The following is a 17,662-nucleotide window of genomic DNA, read 5'->3' on the forward strand; positions in this document are numbered from 1 at the left end:
ATAAAAGCATCCTTGCCAACGAGGCTGAAAGTTGCAAAATGTTTAAACATTTGATTTGCTTTTTGGCTTCCATGCAATAATTGTATCATTGTCTTCTATGAAACAGAAATTAATGAAAAGACACATTCTTTCCCCACAAAGCAGACTGATGTCAAACTCTCATATTTTTCCACCAATATTCAGCTTATGATTTCTATACTTAATTGTTTTTAGTATTTTTCAACAATGATGGGGTCACTAGATTCTAAGAATGGAAGAAAAGAGAAAATACAACTATAAGAGTTTGTAATTTATAGAACTGATGTCAGTCAAAATATAGTATAATGCTAGGAATTCTGCATCAATACCAGCTAGAGTATTACTCCTTTCAGTTTATCAATCTAATCTCCAAATGGTAGAAATGTTTTCACATTTTGGTATCTCAAATTATATGCTTCAATTTTCTATGACTTCATTTTTGGTCTCATGATTTTGGATAGATGTCTATCTTTTATTTCCTGAGAGCTACACTTTTTCAACACATTGGAGATGCAAAATGATTTGTGAGATCTATCAGTGCATCCCTTATTTATGAAGAAAAGTCTTCAGATATTTTGGAATGTGCAAATATATCATAGAGATTGGACAATTAGAAATGCAAATAATTCCATTTCTAAATACAGTCATGTGCTGCATAAAAATGTTTTGGTCAAGTACCAACCAAATATATGACAGTGGCCCCATAAGATTAGTACTATGCAGCCTAGGTGTGTAGTAGGTTATACCACCTAGGTTTATGTAAGTACATTCTACGATGTTTGTACAATGATGAAATATCCTGAAGCATTTTTCAGAATATATTCTCATTGTTAAGTGATGCATGACTGTATTATTTCATTGCAGTTTATTTACTATTTTATATTATTTATAATAATATACATCTTTAATATATAATGTAAATATATTTATATTAATATAAATTATTTTAAAAAGATTTTTAGTGAAGTAAATAACTTCCCCCATCTATTTACTTTGTTTATGGTTTATAAAGAGCAATTCTTAATTTTTATGCACTCAAATTTTTACTTTTTACCCCACTGAAAAGTAAATTTTTCCTTATTTTGAGGGGACAAGAACATTCTGCATTTTTTTCTGTTAAGTTTATAGTCTTATCATTAACGCTGAAGTATTTGATTGCCTTGGAACTTTTTATTTGCATATGCTATGAGGCAGGGATCCACTTTTACTCTTCTCTACATAGCGAACCATCTCCCCTACAACTATTATGAAAGAACCCACCCTTTCCCCAGCGATTTGTAATACCATCTCTTTCATTTACCAAATTTCCATGAATAGATATATCTGTATCTGGGCTCTTTATGCTGTTTTATGACTATTGGCTCATTCATCTTTCTATACCACATTATTTTATTGCCATGATTTTCTTGTAGGTTTTATGCAATAGTAAGGTTCTTCTTCTCAATTCATTTTTATGTTTACTTTTTAAAAACTTCCCTTAGATACTTATAGATATTTTGTCATGTGAATTTTAAAGTTAGTATTTTCAAGTTCCTCCTAAAAATCTTGGTGCAAACTGACTTGAATTTGAGGATTAATTTTGTGGGGGTGCAGTGGGAATTGATGTCTTTGGAGTACTCAATTATCCTAATCAAGACAAAGATATTTTTAATATAATTTATTTACCTGTTCTTCCATGTCATTAAATGGAGTTTTAACATTTTTGTGTATTCTCCATTTTTTATGATATTTAATTTCTATTTTACTTCTTTAATTTCATTTTTACTTGTTTTTGGTGAAATTGAGAAAAACAATTGAATTTGTAAAGTCATCTTCTATCTTGCCACCTTGCTAAGGCCTCTTTTAGTTGTGAAAGAGTCAAAAACTATCCAGTACTGAAGAGAGAAAATCAGCTCTAACTGAAACAGCAAAAGACAGCCCTGCCCTTAATCAGAATGGGAGGATAGACACAGTTAAAGTCAGCCATAAAGTTAACAAGTTGTATCTCCCAAGGTCATGCTGCAGCTGTAAAACGCGTAAAGAACCCGCTCTGAGTGATTGCTACTTTCTCTCCAAAGATGTCCCAGATCTGCTTTGCTTGTTTCATTAATTACAGGAGATACGCCATTGCGTAGCCACCTTTACCATGAGACAGCACCCAATCCCTAGTTAATCCCTGCCTCTTTCAATTCCTCCTTAAAAACAACAGCCAATCCAGAACTGATACTGTTTCCCTTAGACTCTCCTCGGAATCCTTCAGAGGGAACCCAAGCTTAACGCAAGATGAATTCCTCCTGCCTTTTGTTTAATAGGATTCCATCTTCCTCTGCAATTTCACCCTGAATACAAGCCAAAAGAAAGGGTGCGGTGGGATTTTTATCAGACTGCAGGCTAATTAGGCTTTAAGAATTGTATTAGCTTGTCTGCTCATTCTGTTGGGGTATCTATGAAGACGCTCAAATATTCTTCAAATCATGATTTCTTTTGTCTTTTCCTTCGTGCCTCATCACTTTTCTTTCCCAATTGCTTTGTCAAGGAACTAACCGTTACCATGCTGAACAAAAGTAAAGATAGTGAGCATCCTCAACTGGCTCCCTGTCTTATCAATGGTGAGAAACCTCATCTGGCTCCCTATCTTAAAGGTACTCATCAAACTCATCTGATTCCTTGTCTTAAAGAACATAAAAGCTCAAGGTTATTTTTTGTTATTGTTTTTTGGTTAAATATGTTTGGTAAAAATTTTGGCAGCTAGCCTTTATCAAATTAAAGAATTCCTTTCTTTTCCTAGTTTTATTATTCATATATCTTAATTTTCTATCCTATGTAGGAATTAACAATTGCTTTTTCTTTATCTACTGAGGTTTTCTTGTTATTTTTGAGCATTTTTTAATGTTAAATCATCCTTGCTTACCTGGAATAATCCAAATTGTATCATGATGTGCTATTTTTAAATCTACTTTTTATCTCTCATTGTACTCTCATTGTATTTATAATTTGCATTTCCCTAATGACTAATGATAACATTTTTATGTGCTTTTTGGTCATTTGTATATCTTCTTTTAAGTGGAATGAAGAATTAATTTTATATTCTGTATGCAAATCTTTAAATATATATTTTCCCAATCTGTGATTGCCTTTTAGTTTTCTTTATAGTGCCTTGAAGAACAAAAGTTTTTAATTTTGATACAGTCCAATTTATTCACATTTATCTATGGTTTGTGTTTTTTGTGTCTTATTCAAAAGTCTTAGCCTAACGCGGTCTATGATTTATCTCTTATTTTTACTTATAGACGATTTATAGGTTTTGGTTTTACATTTAAGTGTATGATGCATGTTAAATGAATTTTTATATTTGAGGTGAGCTAGGGGTTAAGGTTCATTGTTCTTTTGCAAAAATATTTGTTTCAGCCTCATTTGTTAAAAAGATTGTACTTTAGCCCTTTGAATCATCGTGATAACTTTCTCCAAAATTGACCATATATATGTGGATCTATTTCTGGACTCTTCTGTTCCATTGATCCATACATCCATCCCTATGCTAACCCTGCACTACTTTGATGTCTGTGGTTTGACAATAAGTTTAAAGTCAAGTAGTATAAGTCTTTCAATTTTGCTGTTTTGCAAAGTTATTGTGCATAGTCTAGATATTTTAGATTTCTGTATAACTTTAAGAATCAGCTTTTTCCACCAAAATAGTCTGCTGGGATTTTGATTGTTATTGCGTTGAATCTATAGATTAACTTGAGGAAATCTGATATCCTGACAATATTGACTCTTGGGATTCATAAGCAAAGTATTTATTTAAATACTCTTTAACTGCTCCCTTTTATAGATTTCAATGTACAGATATTCACATTTTTGTTAAATTTCTCTTTGCATATGTCATGGGTTTTTTTGCTATTATAAATTGCATCAGTATTTTATCTCAATTTTCAGTTGTTTGTTGCTAGTACATGAAGATATAATTGTTGTATATTGATCCTGTATCTTTGAAACTTCATAACTCAGTTAAGATACTAGGTTTTTTTTAGTAAATTCCTAATAATTTTCTACTTATATGATCATGTTGTCTGCAAATACAGTTTGACATAATTCCTTTTCAATATTTTGCCTTTTATTTCTTCTTCTTACCTTAGTCAAGTGAGTAGGACCTTTAGTATAATGTTAAGTAGAAGTGATGCGAGCAGACATCTTGCTTTGTTTGTGAATCTGGGGAAGAAACACTCAATGTTTTACTATTAACTATGATGTCAGCCATCAATTTTTTATATTTTATCTTTATGAGGTTGAGGAAGTTCTCTTTCATTTCTAGTTTGTTTGGGGTTTTTATTGTAAATATTTATCAAATTTGTCAATTGTTTTCCTATATCTGTTGAGATAATGAAAGAATTTGTCTTTCAATCTATTAATTTGGTGGGTTACATTGATTGATTTTCTAATGTTGAATCAAAGTTACATTTCTGGGATAAAGCCCACTTAGTCATGATGCATTATAATTTTTTATTGATTTTTTGATTAGATTTGCTAAAATTTTGTTAAGATTTTTTGAAACTAAATCTATGAAGGAGAATGATCTCTACTTCCCCCACCCCACTCTGTTTGGTTTTGCTCCCCAGTTACTGCTAACCTCAAAATGAGTTGGGAGCATTCTCTCTTAGTCTACATTTGAAAAGAGTTTCTATGGTATTGTTTTCATTTCTTACTTAAATTTACTAGAATTCACCATTAAAGCCATCCGAATCTGGAATTTTGTTTATTTTTTAAACCAAGAATTCAATTTTGTTAATACATACATGAGAGCCTATTCCCATTGTTAATTTCTCCTTGATTGTGTGATTTTGTGACTGTTAAGAAATTTGCCCATTTTATGTGTTGCTAATTTTTGTGTTTGTGAGGAAGACTCTCTCTGAGCTAATATTTGTTGCCAATCCTCCTCTTAAATATATACTTTTTTTTGCTTGAGGAAGATTAACCCTGAACTAACATCTGTGCCAATTTTCCTCTATTTTGAATGTGGATTGTCATCTCAGCATGGCTGATGAGTGGTATAGGTCTGTGCCCAGGATTTGAATCCTCAAACCTGGGCCACCAAAGCAAAGTGCACTACACTTGACCACTATGCCATGGGGCTGGTCCCTATCTGTTGCTAGTTTTACTGGCATAAAGTTGCTCATGTTATTTTCTTGTCATTTTAATATTTATAGGATGGATGGTGATACTTCTCTTTCATTCTTGATAGTTCAATTTTGAGTCTTCCCTCTTTTTTTCTTCATCGATGTGGCAGAGTTTTGATCAGTTTTATTGGTTTTCTAAAAGCATCAGCTTTTGTTTCAATGATTTTCTTTATAATCATTGAAATTTATGATCACAGCTTAGATCACTGATTTTAGATAATTCTTCTTTTTGAATACGTGCTTTAAATTCTATAAATTTTCCTCAAAGCACTGATTAAACTATTTCCCACAAATTTTCACTTTTTCTATTTCCTTTCTTATTCAGTGCAAAATATTTTATAATTTACTTTGTGATTTTTTTCTTTGACCCATGGATTTTTGGGTTTAAAGTGCAATGTTTAATTTCCAAATATTTATAGGTTTTTCAGATATATTTTGCTAATGAATTCTTGGTCAATCTCATTGTTGTTAGAGAGCATAAACTGTATCATTTTAATCCTTAAACTTATTGAGACTTGTTTTATGGCCCCCAACGTTTTCTACCTTTGTGAATGTTTTACGTGCCCTTGAAAAGATATTCTCCTGTTGTTGAGTAGACTATTCCATCAATATCAAATAAGTAAACTTAGCTGATAGCATTGTTCCAATTTTCTATAATTATTGATTGTTTTTGCTGTTCTATCAATTACCAAGAGATAAGTTTAGAAATCTCCAAATATAAATGAGTTTATTTCTTCTTTCATTTCTGAGGTAGTATCAATGTTTTATGTATTTTAAAGTTCTGTAATCAAGTGTATACATATTTAGTATGTCATGTATTAATTAACTGGCCTCTTTATAATTATTCGCTAGCCCTCTTTATCTTTGGAAATACCTCTTATTCTGAAATCTACTTTACTTGATATTAGTATAATCATGCCAGCATTTTAGTTTTTGATTTAGCAATTATATGGTATAAATTTTTTCATCATTTTACTTGTCACCTATCTGTGCTTTTATATTTAATGCCAGTTTCTGGTAAACAAGAAATTTGGAGTATTTAGGCCTTTTATATTATTGTAATTATCAATACGGTTGGGTTTACATCTAACATCTTGCTATTTGTTACATCCGATCCTAGTTTCTTTAAAAAAATTCCTGCCTTCTTTGGATTAATTGAATATTTTTTAGGATTTCCTTTTATCTAAATCACTGGCTTATGAGCTATACTTCTTTGTTTTATTTTTTACTTTTTAGAGGTTGCTATGGGTTTATAATATACTCTTTTACTTTATCACAATTTCTCTTCAAATAATAATGTGCCACTTTATATAATAGAGTAAGAACCTTCAAACTGTATACTTCTATATCCCCATCCCATCTGTTTTGCTGCTATTGTCATATATTTTAATTTCACATCGTATAAATCTCACAGTACATTGTTATTCTTCGTGCTTTAGACTGTCAACTATTTTTCAAGTTAAATGAGAAAAATGTCTTTTATACTTTCTCACATATTACCATGTCTATTGCTATTCATTTCTTTGTATGCATCTAAATTTTTGCCTGGTATCATTTATCCTTCAGCCTAAAAAGTTTCCTTTAACATTCTTGTAGTGTAGGTCTGCTGGCAATGGTGCCTCTTATCTTTAGTTTCTCTCAACAAATTTTTATGTCACTTTCATATTTTTAAAAAGTATCAAATTAATTTAAAAATCTAGTTTCCTTTTTTTCCCTGAGGAAGATTTATCTTGAGCTAACATCTATTGCCAATCTTCCTCTTTTTGCTTGAGGAAGATTTGCCCTGAACTAACATTTGTGCTAATCTTCCTCTATTTTGTATGTGGGTCTCTGCCTTAGCATGACTGCTGATAAGTGGTGTAGGTCCGTGCCCAGCAACTGAACTTGGGCCACCGATGTAGAGGCACCATACTTAACCATTAGGCCATTGGGCCAGCCTCTAGTTTCATTTTTTAAATTATTGCTATTGGACAATTTTTATAACTTTTAACTTATCTTAGAGGTGAGTGAAACCTTAATAAGCTATTAAAGAGAGGAGGCAGTGAATAAAATTATTGGACCATGCATTTACAAAAGCCATGTTTAATAGTAAAAACTTCTAGTTATGCTACTTAACATGAGCGAGAAATATTCTTTAGCTTTTTAATTCTAACACATTCTTATTTTGACACAATTTATTTATTTTCACTCCAACTGTTGTGATGCCTAACAAAATTTTTCCAAACTTTAAGGCTTTCTTTACCACTTATGATGTATGACTTAATTGTTACTTTTAAGAATTCCTTAAAAGAGACTTGAAGTTTTAATTTTCACTTTAAAACTGTTTGAGCAACAAATATATGACATCGCTAACACACGGGGTAAAACAAAGAAAAAAGGCAAAAGTGGTATCTGTGTAATCAGCAAGTCATCTGATAAGATATTTTAACTATTTCACTTAGTATAAACAAGAATTAACTGATTCCAAGCTACTACGATGTTTGGCAATTGTTCCTGTCACCTTCAAATCATAGCTTTATTCTTCTCAACAAGTCTTCTCTAAGAAAATAAAAGTTTTGGGGCTGGCCCAGTGGTGCAGCGGCTAAGTTCACACGTTCTGCTTCTCAGCGGCCCGGGGTTCACTGGTTCGGATCCCGAGTGCAGACATGACACCGCTTGGCAAAAGCCATGCTGCAGTAGGCGTCCCACGTATAAAGATGAGGAAGACGGGCATGGATGTCAGCTCAGGGCCAGGCTTCCTCAGCAAAAAGAGGAGGATTGGCAGTAGTTAGCTCAGAGCTAATCTTCCTCAAAAAAAACAAAGAAAGAAAATAAAAGTTCTATAAGTACAAAATTTGCTATACCCAGAACTCTCTATAAAATCATATGAATCACACCACACCACCCATCTGTCAGTTGCCATGCTCTGATGGTGGCTCACACAGAAGAACTAGAACAACTTACAGCTGGGATATACTACCGTGCACTGGGGCTTTGGGGAGAAAAAAGGAAAAGAGGAAGATGGGCAACAGATGTTAGCTCAGGGCAAATCTTTCCCTGAAGAAAAAATGCAGAATGTCAGGTAATTATGTTACCAATATCTCAAAGGTTAAAAATCAGGAAAACAATGCAAAAAATAGAAATATTCATTGATTAATATTATTTTTTAAAAGCCAGGAATAATTCTATTCCAAGAAATAAACAATAATGATACAAGATGTAATTAATATTCTGTATCATTTTAAGCTGAAACACTTTTTACCTCAGAGAGGACAATTCTGACTTTTGTCTTCCTAATTTTCTTTTTCCAGAACAAGATCTCAGTTTAAGCCATTTTTTGAATAGAATTCGTAGTCTAACTTCATTTTTCTCCATAGTATGTTTTCATTTCTGTACATAGGCTCCCAAATGGCAAATGACTAACTAGTAAAAAGAGTTTGTAGAATAGTAAATGCTAATTTAAATGACTGTCAACAGACACCAGCAAACTTTTACACCCAAGACTCAAAGTTACTAACATGCTTCTTCCATAAGGTTACACTTTTGTTTACTGAATAGTAGTGTCATAAAAATACAAGAAAAACCGCAGTGCATTTTTCCAAGGTTTCCTCTAGATGAAGAGGTTGTTTTTTTCCTTCAGTCCTTTCTTAGTTGTTTGGCTTTTGTGATTTTTTTCTTTTTAATTCTTCTTCTTTTTTTTTTTTGGTGAGGAAGTTTGTCCCTGTGCTAACATCTGTTTCCAATATTCTTCCATTTTTGTATGTGGGATGCCGCCACAGCATGGCTTGACGAGAGGTGTATGTCTGTGCCTGGGATCCGAACCTGCAAACCTTGGGCTGCCAAAGCAGAGTATGCGAATTTAACTCCTACACCATTGGGCTCGCCCCTGTGAGTTTTTCTTGGTGTTTTTGTTTCTTTTTTCATCCTTTTCCCTTGCTTCAATTATCTTGGCTAATTTCTTGGAGAGTATGGTACTTCCTAGGAACAGTGGCGTAAGGGCCAAATGCATTATTGTAAGGAAACCATAAGGGTCCTTTGCTGTCCATTCTCCAACATACTCAGCCCAAGCCTTTATGTCAAACATCTTTATAGTGGTCTTAGGGAAACGCCTACTTGAGTAGGCATCTGTAACTTTGTTCTGTGATTATCAGTGAGCCAATCACAATTTCAGATGAGCATTGGTTGTTTGTTTTTCCTTTAGTGATGTACACTTCTGAGAGAAGGTTTAAATTCTCCTGTGAATCATAATTTTGGACATAAATGCCCAGAAAGAAAGGCCACATGAAAGTGCCTCTCACACTTTCAGGAATAAATATTCCTTCTTCCACCTAAAAGGGGTCAACACAGCTTGACCTGTGGACCAGCCCCATCTAGCTCCTGAAGCTGCAGGTAGTGGCAATCTTGCTATCTGCACTCTCTCTGGCCTTAATTTCCCTCCTGGCTTACTCTTCTTTCCCTCCCCCAAGACAGCCCCTGGCCCATAGGGTTTACATTTGTCTCTGTCCTTTGGCCTAAATGCATGTGTGGGTCCCTCATTCCACAGTGCACCTGACAGGGCTTATGGTGCAGAGGGTCTTTGGAAATCTGAGCTCCACCCTTCACGCCATGCCCTGCACTGCTGGCACTGTGTCCACCTCCATTGGGCACAAGGCAAAACATGGCAATGGTTTGCTACCAGCATCTCCTACATCATGCCCTGGGCCTGAGGCACACATACCTACTCCCAGTTCAACTCCAAATTAGAAGCAGGAAGAAAGTTCACTTTTATTGTTGAAATGTGACTTTCCTGGACATAGAATTCTATACTGACAATGTTTGTTCTTGTTTTCAGCACTTTAAAGTTGCGCTGTGTTTTTAGCTTGCATCATTTCTGATGAGAAGTCTGTTGTGCTTATCTTTGTTTCTGTGTATAAAATACATTCTTGTTTGGCTACTTTTAAGTTTTTTCTTTAGCATAATTTGAGCTCTGATTTGTATGGTTTTATTCATATTTATTCTGTTTTGGCCTTGTGGAGCTTCTTGAATCTGTGGATTTGTTGTTTTCATCAAATTTGGAAAAATTTCGGTCACTATTTCTTAAATTTTTTTCCTGTTACTCCTACTCCTCATTTTAAATCTCCACTTACACTATGTTTGACTGCTTGATGTTGTTTCACAGGTCACTGATGATTTCCATTTTATTTGCTTCATTTGTATAGATTTTATTGCTTTGTCTTTTAGTTCACTTATCTTTCCTTTTGTAGTGTCTAATCTGCTGCAGTCGCTAATTTTATATTTTTTATTTTTCAAGTTTAGAAGTTACATTTTTGTCTTTGCCATATTTTCTTTTCCTCTCCTTATCCTGTTCATATTTTCCTTTACCTTCTTGATCCTAGGAAGCAAATTTATAATAACAGTATCAACTTCCTTTTCTGCTAATCCCATTACCTCTCTTCTTTCTGACTTTGCTTTATTGACTAAATTTAATCTCAGTCTTAGATCATGTTATAATAATATGGATCATATTAATAACATGGATCATGCTATTCTGCTTCTTTGCTTGCCTGGTAATTTTTTATCGTAATCTGGATTCTCTCATTCATGCTGGATATTTTTGTGCTCCTTTGAAAAACATTTGGCCTTGTTCTGGCATGCAGTTAAGTTACCTGGGATCTGTTCGAGTTTTTCAAGGATTTCTATTATGTTTTGTTAGTGTTAGTTGAAAACAACCTATTTTTCCATGGTGTTCAGTTGGTTTCACTATGAAAGCACGACTCACTTCATGAGAACTCTGTCTAATGCCCCATTCTTATGAGGTCTCTTCACTGTGGCTGGTGGCAGCACAGACTACTCACAACCTTACGTAAAGCCCAGGAGATTGTTCAGTCTACTGCTTTCTGGTGGTTTTATCATGATCTCTTGTATACACAGAGTAGTACTCAGCTGACATCTCAAAGAGATTCCTCTGCAGTCTTGTAGAACTATTTCTCTGTGTAGATCTCTCCTCTCAAGTACGTGTTCCCACAGTTCTAGGCTTCTTGGTTTCCTGAATTGTAGTCACTATCTGCTCAACACAGGGAGACTACTGAGCTCTGTTTTGGTTTCAATTCTCTATGCCGCATGCTGGAAACTACATCTGGGAGGTCAGTGATAGCACTTACCTTATTTTTCCCTTTCCTTGGAGATTGCAGACCTTTTCTGTTTTCATATAGTTTAGCTGTTTGTTTTTTTTTTTTTTTGGTTTCGTAGGGAGAGTAATTCTCACAGCAGTTAATTCCTCATGGACAAAAATGGGATTGGTGAGTTTTTTTTAACTTGTATATTCTTTTAATATACTATCCCTGTTGATTTTGAAATAAATGATTTGGCTAGCCTCATTAAATGTGATATCCAATTTTCCTTTTTAAAAATATCATCTAGGGGCTGGCGTGGTGGCGTAGTCGTTAAGTCGAGTGCTCTGCTTCAGTAGCCTGGGGTTCGCAGGTTTGGATCCTGGGCATGGACCTATACACTCTTCATCAAGCCATGCTGTGGCAGCATCCCGCATACAAAAGAGAGGAAGATTGGCACAGGTGTTAGCTCAGGGCCAATATTCCTCAGAAAAAAAAGTATGTATTTTCTATAACAACTTGTAAATCTCTTCATTAACAACCTGTTAGAAGTTACCTCTCAAGACATATGGGCTTGTTTTTCTTTGTTTTTTGCTCTAAATCCTCATTTTAATTTTTATTTAATACAAATTTGTATATTAAAAGTTTTATCTGTTTTTGTAATAACTTGACATATTATATTCTTCCCAAAATTTTAACATTTCATCTAGTTTTCCAAATTCGTTGATGTATAGTTTATAATTTTTATAATCACTATTGTATCTCTAGTTGATTTTCTTTCCTTATTCTGAATTTTTTTAATGTGTATCTTCTTTCTGTTATATAGGTCACATCCCACCAAAGTTTTGTCTACTTGATGTACTTTTTTCCAAAGAATCTTTTTTTTTTTTTTTAAAAGATTTTATTTTTTCCTTTTTCCCCCCAAAGCCCCCCGGTACATAGTTGTGTATTCTTCGTTGTGGGTTCTTCTAGTTGTGGCATGTGGGATGCTGCCTCAGCGTGGTCTGATGAGCAGTGCCATGTCCGCACCCAGGATTCGAACTAACGAAACACTGGGCCGCCTGCAGCGGAGCGCACAAACTTAACCACTCGGCCACGGGGCCAGCCCCCGTCCAAAGATTCTTTTTATTTAATGTCATATGCATAGAGTTTTTACTGTGGTTGTTTTCCTCTATTTCATTGAGCACTATTATCTATGTATTATTTGTTTCCTGCCTTCTTATTTTGGGTCTGGTGTGTTTTCTCCAGCTTTTCTCCCCATCTTCCTTATTTTCAGAAAAAAAACATCTTTTAAATGCTTAAAAATAAAAAAGGAAAGCAGAAAAATTGGAAATACGAATAGGCAGTTCACACAAGTGGTAAAGCCACATGACTTAGACATCTGTGTCGAAATACTAAACTTTCCAGAAACCAGAGAAACGATATGCCATTTTATTTCTATCAGGTTGTCAAATATTAGTTGTGGGATTCCCTGTGTAACCAGATTTGGGGCAGAAGAGCAAGGGTATACATACAGTATTCATATTTTTAACTTGGTGAAACTATTTCAGAGGGAATTCTAACAACGAAATTAAGAACGTGTATACTAGGAAATCACCAGCGGTCTCTTTCCTGGATATATTCTTTACAGAAAAACCAGTAGAACATGAACTCCCTGAGGCCAAGGATTTTCTTTTGTTGACTGACATATTCTTCATGCCTAGAACAGTGTATGACACTTATTAGATGCTTAATGCATATTCATTGAACTAAATAACTCTCTCACACAGGTGTTACAAAGGAATATGTGTGAGAATGTTCACTGCAGCATGGTTTTCAGTAGCAAAGAAGCCTTTGTTGGACTCATTACTAAGGGAGCATACTATGCTGCGGTAAGAAGTAGTCAGCAGACAGTCAGAAGAGTAGATCAATGTGGACTGAAGAGCCAGCATCAGAACAAGATCAAAGCAATATATCAATTTAAAATTTAAAAAAAAAACATAAAAAAGAAGTTTATATTTTGAGGGAGGCATACATTTTAAGGACATGAGTTAAAGCAATTAAAGTAAGGCGGAGAATGGAAATAAGAGTAAGAATAGGAAATTGAAGTTAAAAAAAATAAAATGAAGACACAGAGGAGCCTGGCACTGACCAAGAGTGGGATGCCCCTGAAATCCAAGAAAAATGTGAGCACATGTCATTTCAACTTGTTTTGTCTTTTTAAACATACTATTCAACTTACTAATGACATAGCTTTCCGAGAAGGTCTTGGGTTGCAAAATTACTCCTTTACTAAGTGAGTTCACGCTATGCCCCAAACCAGGTATTTCCTTGAGATTAATTTACAATTAACAATCTGGCTTGCCAGGCTGTGGCAGACTGATCACCCATTTGTTTTGATTTTACAAATCCAGCGTTGTAAACAGTAGTATCATTTTACAAAATAATTGAGGGACTGAGTAGCCATAGAAATAATACACAAAGAGGATATAAACTACAAATTTTTGTGTAACTTGTTAAGTCAGATCGGTATGTAGAGACTGAAAGTTATTACGTCAGCAATTGTTCTTTGGCTTATTAGCACACATGTGAAGAGATTGTGGACTAAGCCCATTTTGCAATAAACAAGTGTCGTCTTCATCCTACGATTGGCACCTCTGTGGCTGAGCTGGATTGATGAATCCGATGCTGTCACAGAGAGGTACCATTCGTCTATGTTAACATTCAGGCATAAAGGCCATCAAAGAAAACCCAAACTTTCATTTTTCTATATTGAGAAAACTGTGTTCTCCATGGTCTTATTAGAAATGGGTAAAATGAATAGCAAAAGGGAAAAATGAAGCAGAAAATGCCCAGTTGAATACTACAACATTCTAGGGAAAAAACACAGCTGGCTGTAAGAAAGACGCACAGAGAGGAAGTGAATGGGTCCTCTTGTGCTTGTATTCCTGGAAGAACTGAAGAAAAGAGACCAGAATGTAAAGCTCAGGAGAAAAGGAAGATTACAAAACAGCCTTTATCTTGAAGGTCCTATTCAAAGATGCAGTTCTCCTTTCAGGCAAGCACAACAGTTACAAGATGTGGGTTTGTCCTTTTACTTATGAATTTCATGCTGCTCATGTTGTCATTTTAAAGAGCCAGATTTTAAAAGAAGGACTCCCGTTTTCTGTTAGCAATAGTTAGAGGAGAACGGGTTTGGAAAATTACAGCAACATTTCTGCTGTTTAGTCTAAGGATTAAGTTTGATTCCACCTATAATTTTTACTTTCTAATTACGTGTATGTATTATTTATATCCACATAATTCTAAAAAGGATTTGAGGTGATTACTTCCTTGTAGTCTATCTGCCAAGATAAAATCTGTTCGATTTTTCAAAATATTTTCTTGTGACTCTACCTCCAATACTTTAATAAAACCTCACATACAAATCTTACACTGATAAAAATGAATGGACCTTAGAAATCCTTTAGTCTAATCATATTTTCTTTGTTTTTCTTAAAGTTATTTTAACTATAGAGTATACAAATATATTTTCCTAGTAAAAATTATAATGAAAAAGATAAGCCCAAGGGATCGCTATTGAAGAAAATGTTTGGCGGCAAATAAGTGAAAAGTTAACCCAACTGGCATAAACACCCATGGGATTTTTTGATATATAGGATGGAAGCCATTGGCTTTCCCAGAGTTCCAATGGTGGCAGGACCCCAATTCTCTCTTTGTAGACATCTTGGCTCTACCACCACAAAGCTGGCTTGAATCAGGCCCTCCCTCTAAGGTTGCAAGATGGCTGCAATGGCTTCAGCTTTCCTCCTTCCAATTTCATATTTTATCATAGCATTTAAAAAGTTTGCAGAATTGAGTTTCATTTGTTTTGATTTATAGTACTGAGCCAATCACAGTTTGTATGGAACTGGAAAACACTGATTGCTTTGGGCCTTGTTTACATGTTTCAGTCTCAGACGAGGAGTGTTCATTTCCACCCAAGCATATTGGTTGACACAGGAGGTTTCTCCAAATAGAAAATCAGTGCACCTTAGGGAGGGGGAGTAGATACTGGGAGGTAAAAATAAAAGATGTTCACTATACTTTCCTTTGATGACCCTGTCAAATGCTGATCCCCTGCTAACTCCACGATAATCACTGTCACCAATTTTTTTGTGTCTATTCATCCCGACATTTCTTCTGTGAAGTTACATAAAATATTTGCATACGAAGGGAAAGATTTTACTGCGTATTTTTATTCTTACTTTTATTTAACCTGCATTTTTACATTAAATGAAATAATATTTTCTTTAACTTACTTTTTTACACTTGATCTTGAAGCTCTAATCATGTTAGTACATATGAATCTAGTTCTAAGTATAAGTACATAGAGAGCTATCACAAGAAAGCTAGTACCTATAGATTTACCATAACGACTACAGAATAACTTGATACATATACCACAGTATATTTAACTACAGTATATTTAGCTATTACTCAATTAAGAATTTCTCTCTTTCTGTCTCCCCTCCACTTCTGCTTTTAGCATTAGCAATTCCATAATGAACATTCTTGTGCAAGTCTATTTTTACCTATCAAAGTATTTCTTTAAGGTAAATATTGTACTGAGAAGTGGCATCATTAGGTAAGCTATATTCCCTTCAAAATATCTGTACCAATTTATACTCATAGCAATTTACAGTCTACTTTTAGAGCAGTGTATGAGACTGCTGACAATCTCACCAATGCTGATGAACCTGTAATTTCTGCTAATCTAAAAGATGAAAAGATAGTATCAGACTTCTTGTTTTAGTTTAAATATCCCTATTGATTATTGGTCTATCCTGTTTTCATGGTTTTATTGGTCTTTTGCCTTTTATTTTCTATGAATTGTCTGTGCGTATGCTTTGTAAGTCAATAAACATTTTTGTTTAACTTATTTGTAGAATTTTCTTATACATTTTGAATACTTATTCTAATAAATCTAAGTGATAAATACTATTACACATTATTTGTGTTTTTTAATTTATCAATTTATTCTTTCATGACTTTTTCACTTTTAATTTTTTTAATTGAGATGTAATTGACGTATAGCATTGTATTAGTTTTAGGTGTATGACATAGTGATTCGACATGTGTATATACTGTGAAATGATTGCCACAATAAGTCTAGTTAACATCCATCACTACCCATGGTTTCAAATATTTTCTCTTGTTGTGATAACTTTGAAGATCTACTCTCTTAGCAAATTTCAAGTATACAATACAGTATTGTTAACCACAGCCACATGCTGTATATGACATCCCCAGGAATTATTTATCTTTAACTTGAAGTTAGTACCTTTTGACCACTTCACCCATTTTGCCATCCCCCACCCCCACCTCTGGCAACCACCAATCTGTTCTCTGTATCTTTGATTTAGACATTTTTTTTTAGATTCCACGTATAAGTGAGATCATCTAGTATTTGTCTTTCTCTGTCTGACTTATTTCACTTAGCTTAATGCCCTCAAGGTCCAAAAGTCTTTATGGCTTTTTAACTTTTTACTCTATGATCATAAGCATATGCTCTATTTTCCCTTTAATACTGTATAGTTATATTTCTTACATTCTGCCACTTGAGACGTTAATTCATTTAGAATTTGTATTTGTATGGTATCAGTAAGGATCTATCTTCATTTTATTTTAATTTTCTCAACACAATTTAATGGAAAGTGTATCTTTCCCTCACTGGCGTGAGAGGAACACTAAATTCTTGTGTGTGCAGGATTCTGGAGTCAAAATTGTAGGGTTTTAAATATTTATCCTGCTGCTTGATGGAATAAAATCTCTTGTTCTTTTTTGTTAAAATTGTCTTGGCTATTCTGATTCCATAAAAACTAAAAATCAACTTGTCAATGGCCATAGGAAACATTTTTTTGTGCATTGGGTTGGAATAAATTGAAATTGTAGACAAATAAAAGGAAATGGGCATTTTTACAGTATTCAGTATTCCTAAACATTACCACGTTACAGCTCTCCATTTATTTTGGTTTTCTTTTATGTTACCAAGTAAAGCTTTACAGATTTTTTTCTCCGAAAACATCTAGTATACTTCCTGATAAACATTTTTTTCTAGGAACTTAACAGTTTGTTATTTTGCTTTTATATAACTGCTATTCTGAAAAACTATTAATTAAAAAATTTATTGATGTAAAATAGACATAAAGAAAAATAAACATACCGTAAGTATACAGCTTGACAAATTCTCAGAAACTAAATTTACCAATGTAACCAACTCCTGGATTAAGATAGTGAATATCATCATCACTTCAGAAGCCATACTAGCTTCCTTCTAGTCAATATCCCATCTCTGATGAATAGTCACTATCCTGGCATCTTACAGCATAGATTAGCTTTGCCTATTTTTATAATTTGCATAAATGGAAGCATATTGAGTATACTCTCATATATCTGACTTCT

The 17,662-nt window shown here is 34.0% G+C and overlaps 1 protein-coding gene and 1 long non-coding RNA gene across 2 annotated transcripts in view; one reads left to right on the forward strand and one right to left on the reverse strand.

Moving 5' to 3' along the window:
• Positions 1 to 17,662, forward strand: part of LOC139085049 (uncharacterized) — a 198,571-nt gene that overhangs the window by 100,000 nt on the left and 80,909 nt on the right. The window lies entirely within an intron of this gene.
• Positions 8,787 to 9,234, reverse strand: LOC103551184 (small integral membrane protein 15-like). Its single transcript, XM_008520547.1, has 2 exons — positions 9,075 to 9,234; positions 8,787 to 8,857 (listed from the first exon to the last, which is right to left on the reverse strand). The coding sequence occupies exons 1-2, from the start codon at positions 9,232 to 9,234 to the stop codon at positions 8,787 to 8,789; spliced, it is 231 nt and encodes a 76-aa protein (XP_008518769.1).

This window comes from Equus przewalskii, chromosome 8 (genome assembly GCF_037783145.1).
Source record: "Equus przewalskii isolate Varuska chromosome 8, EquPr2, whole genome shotgun sequence".
Classification (NCBI taxonomy): domain Eukaryota; kingdom Metazoa; phylum Chordata; class Mammalia; order Perissodactyla; family Equidae; genus Equus; species Equus przewalskii.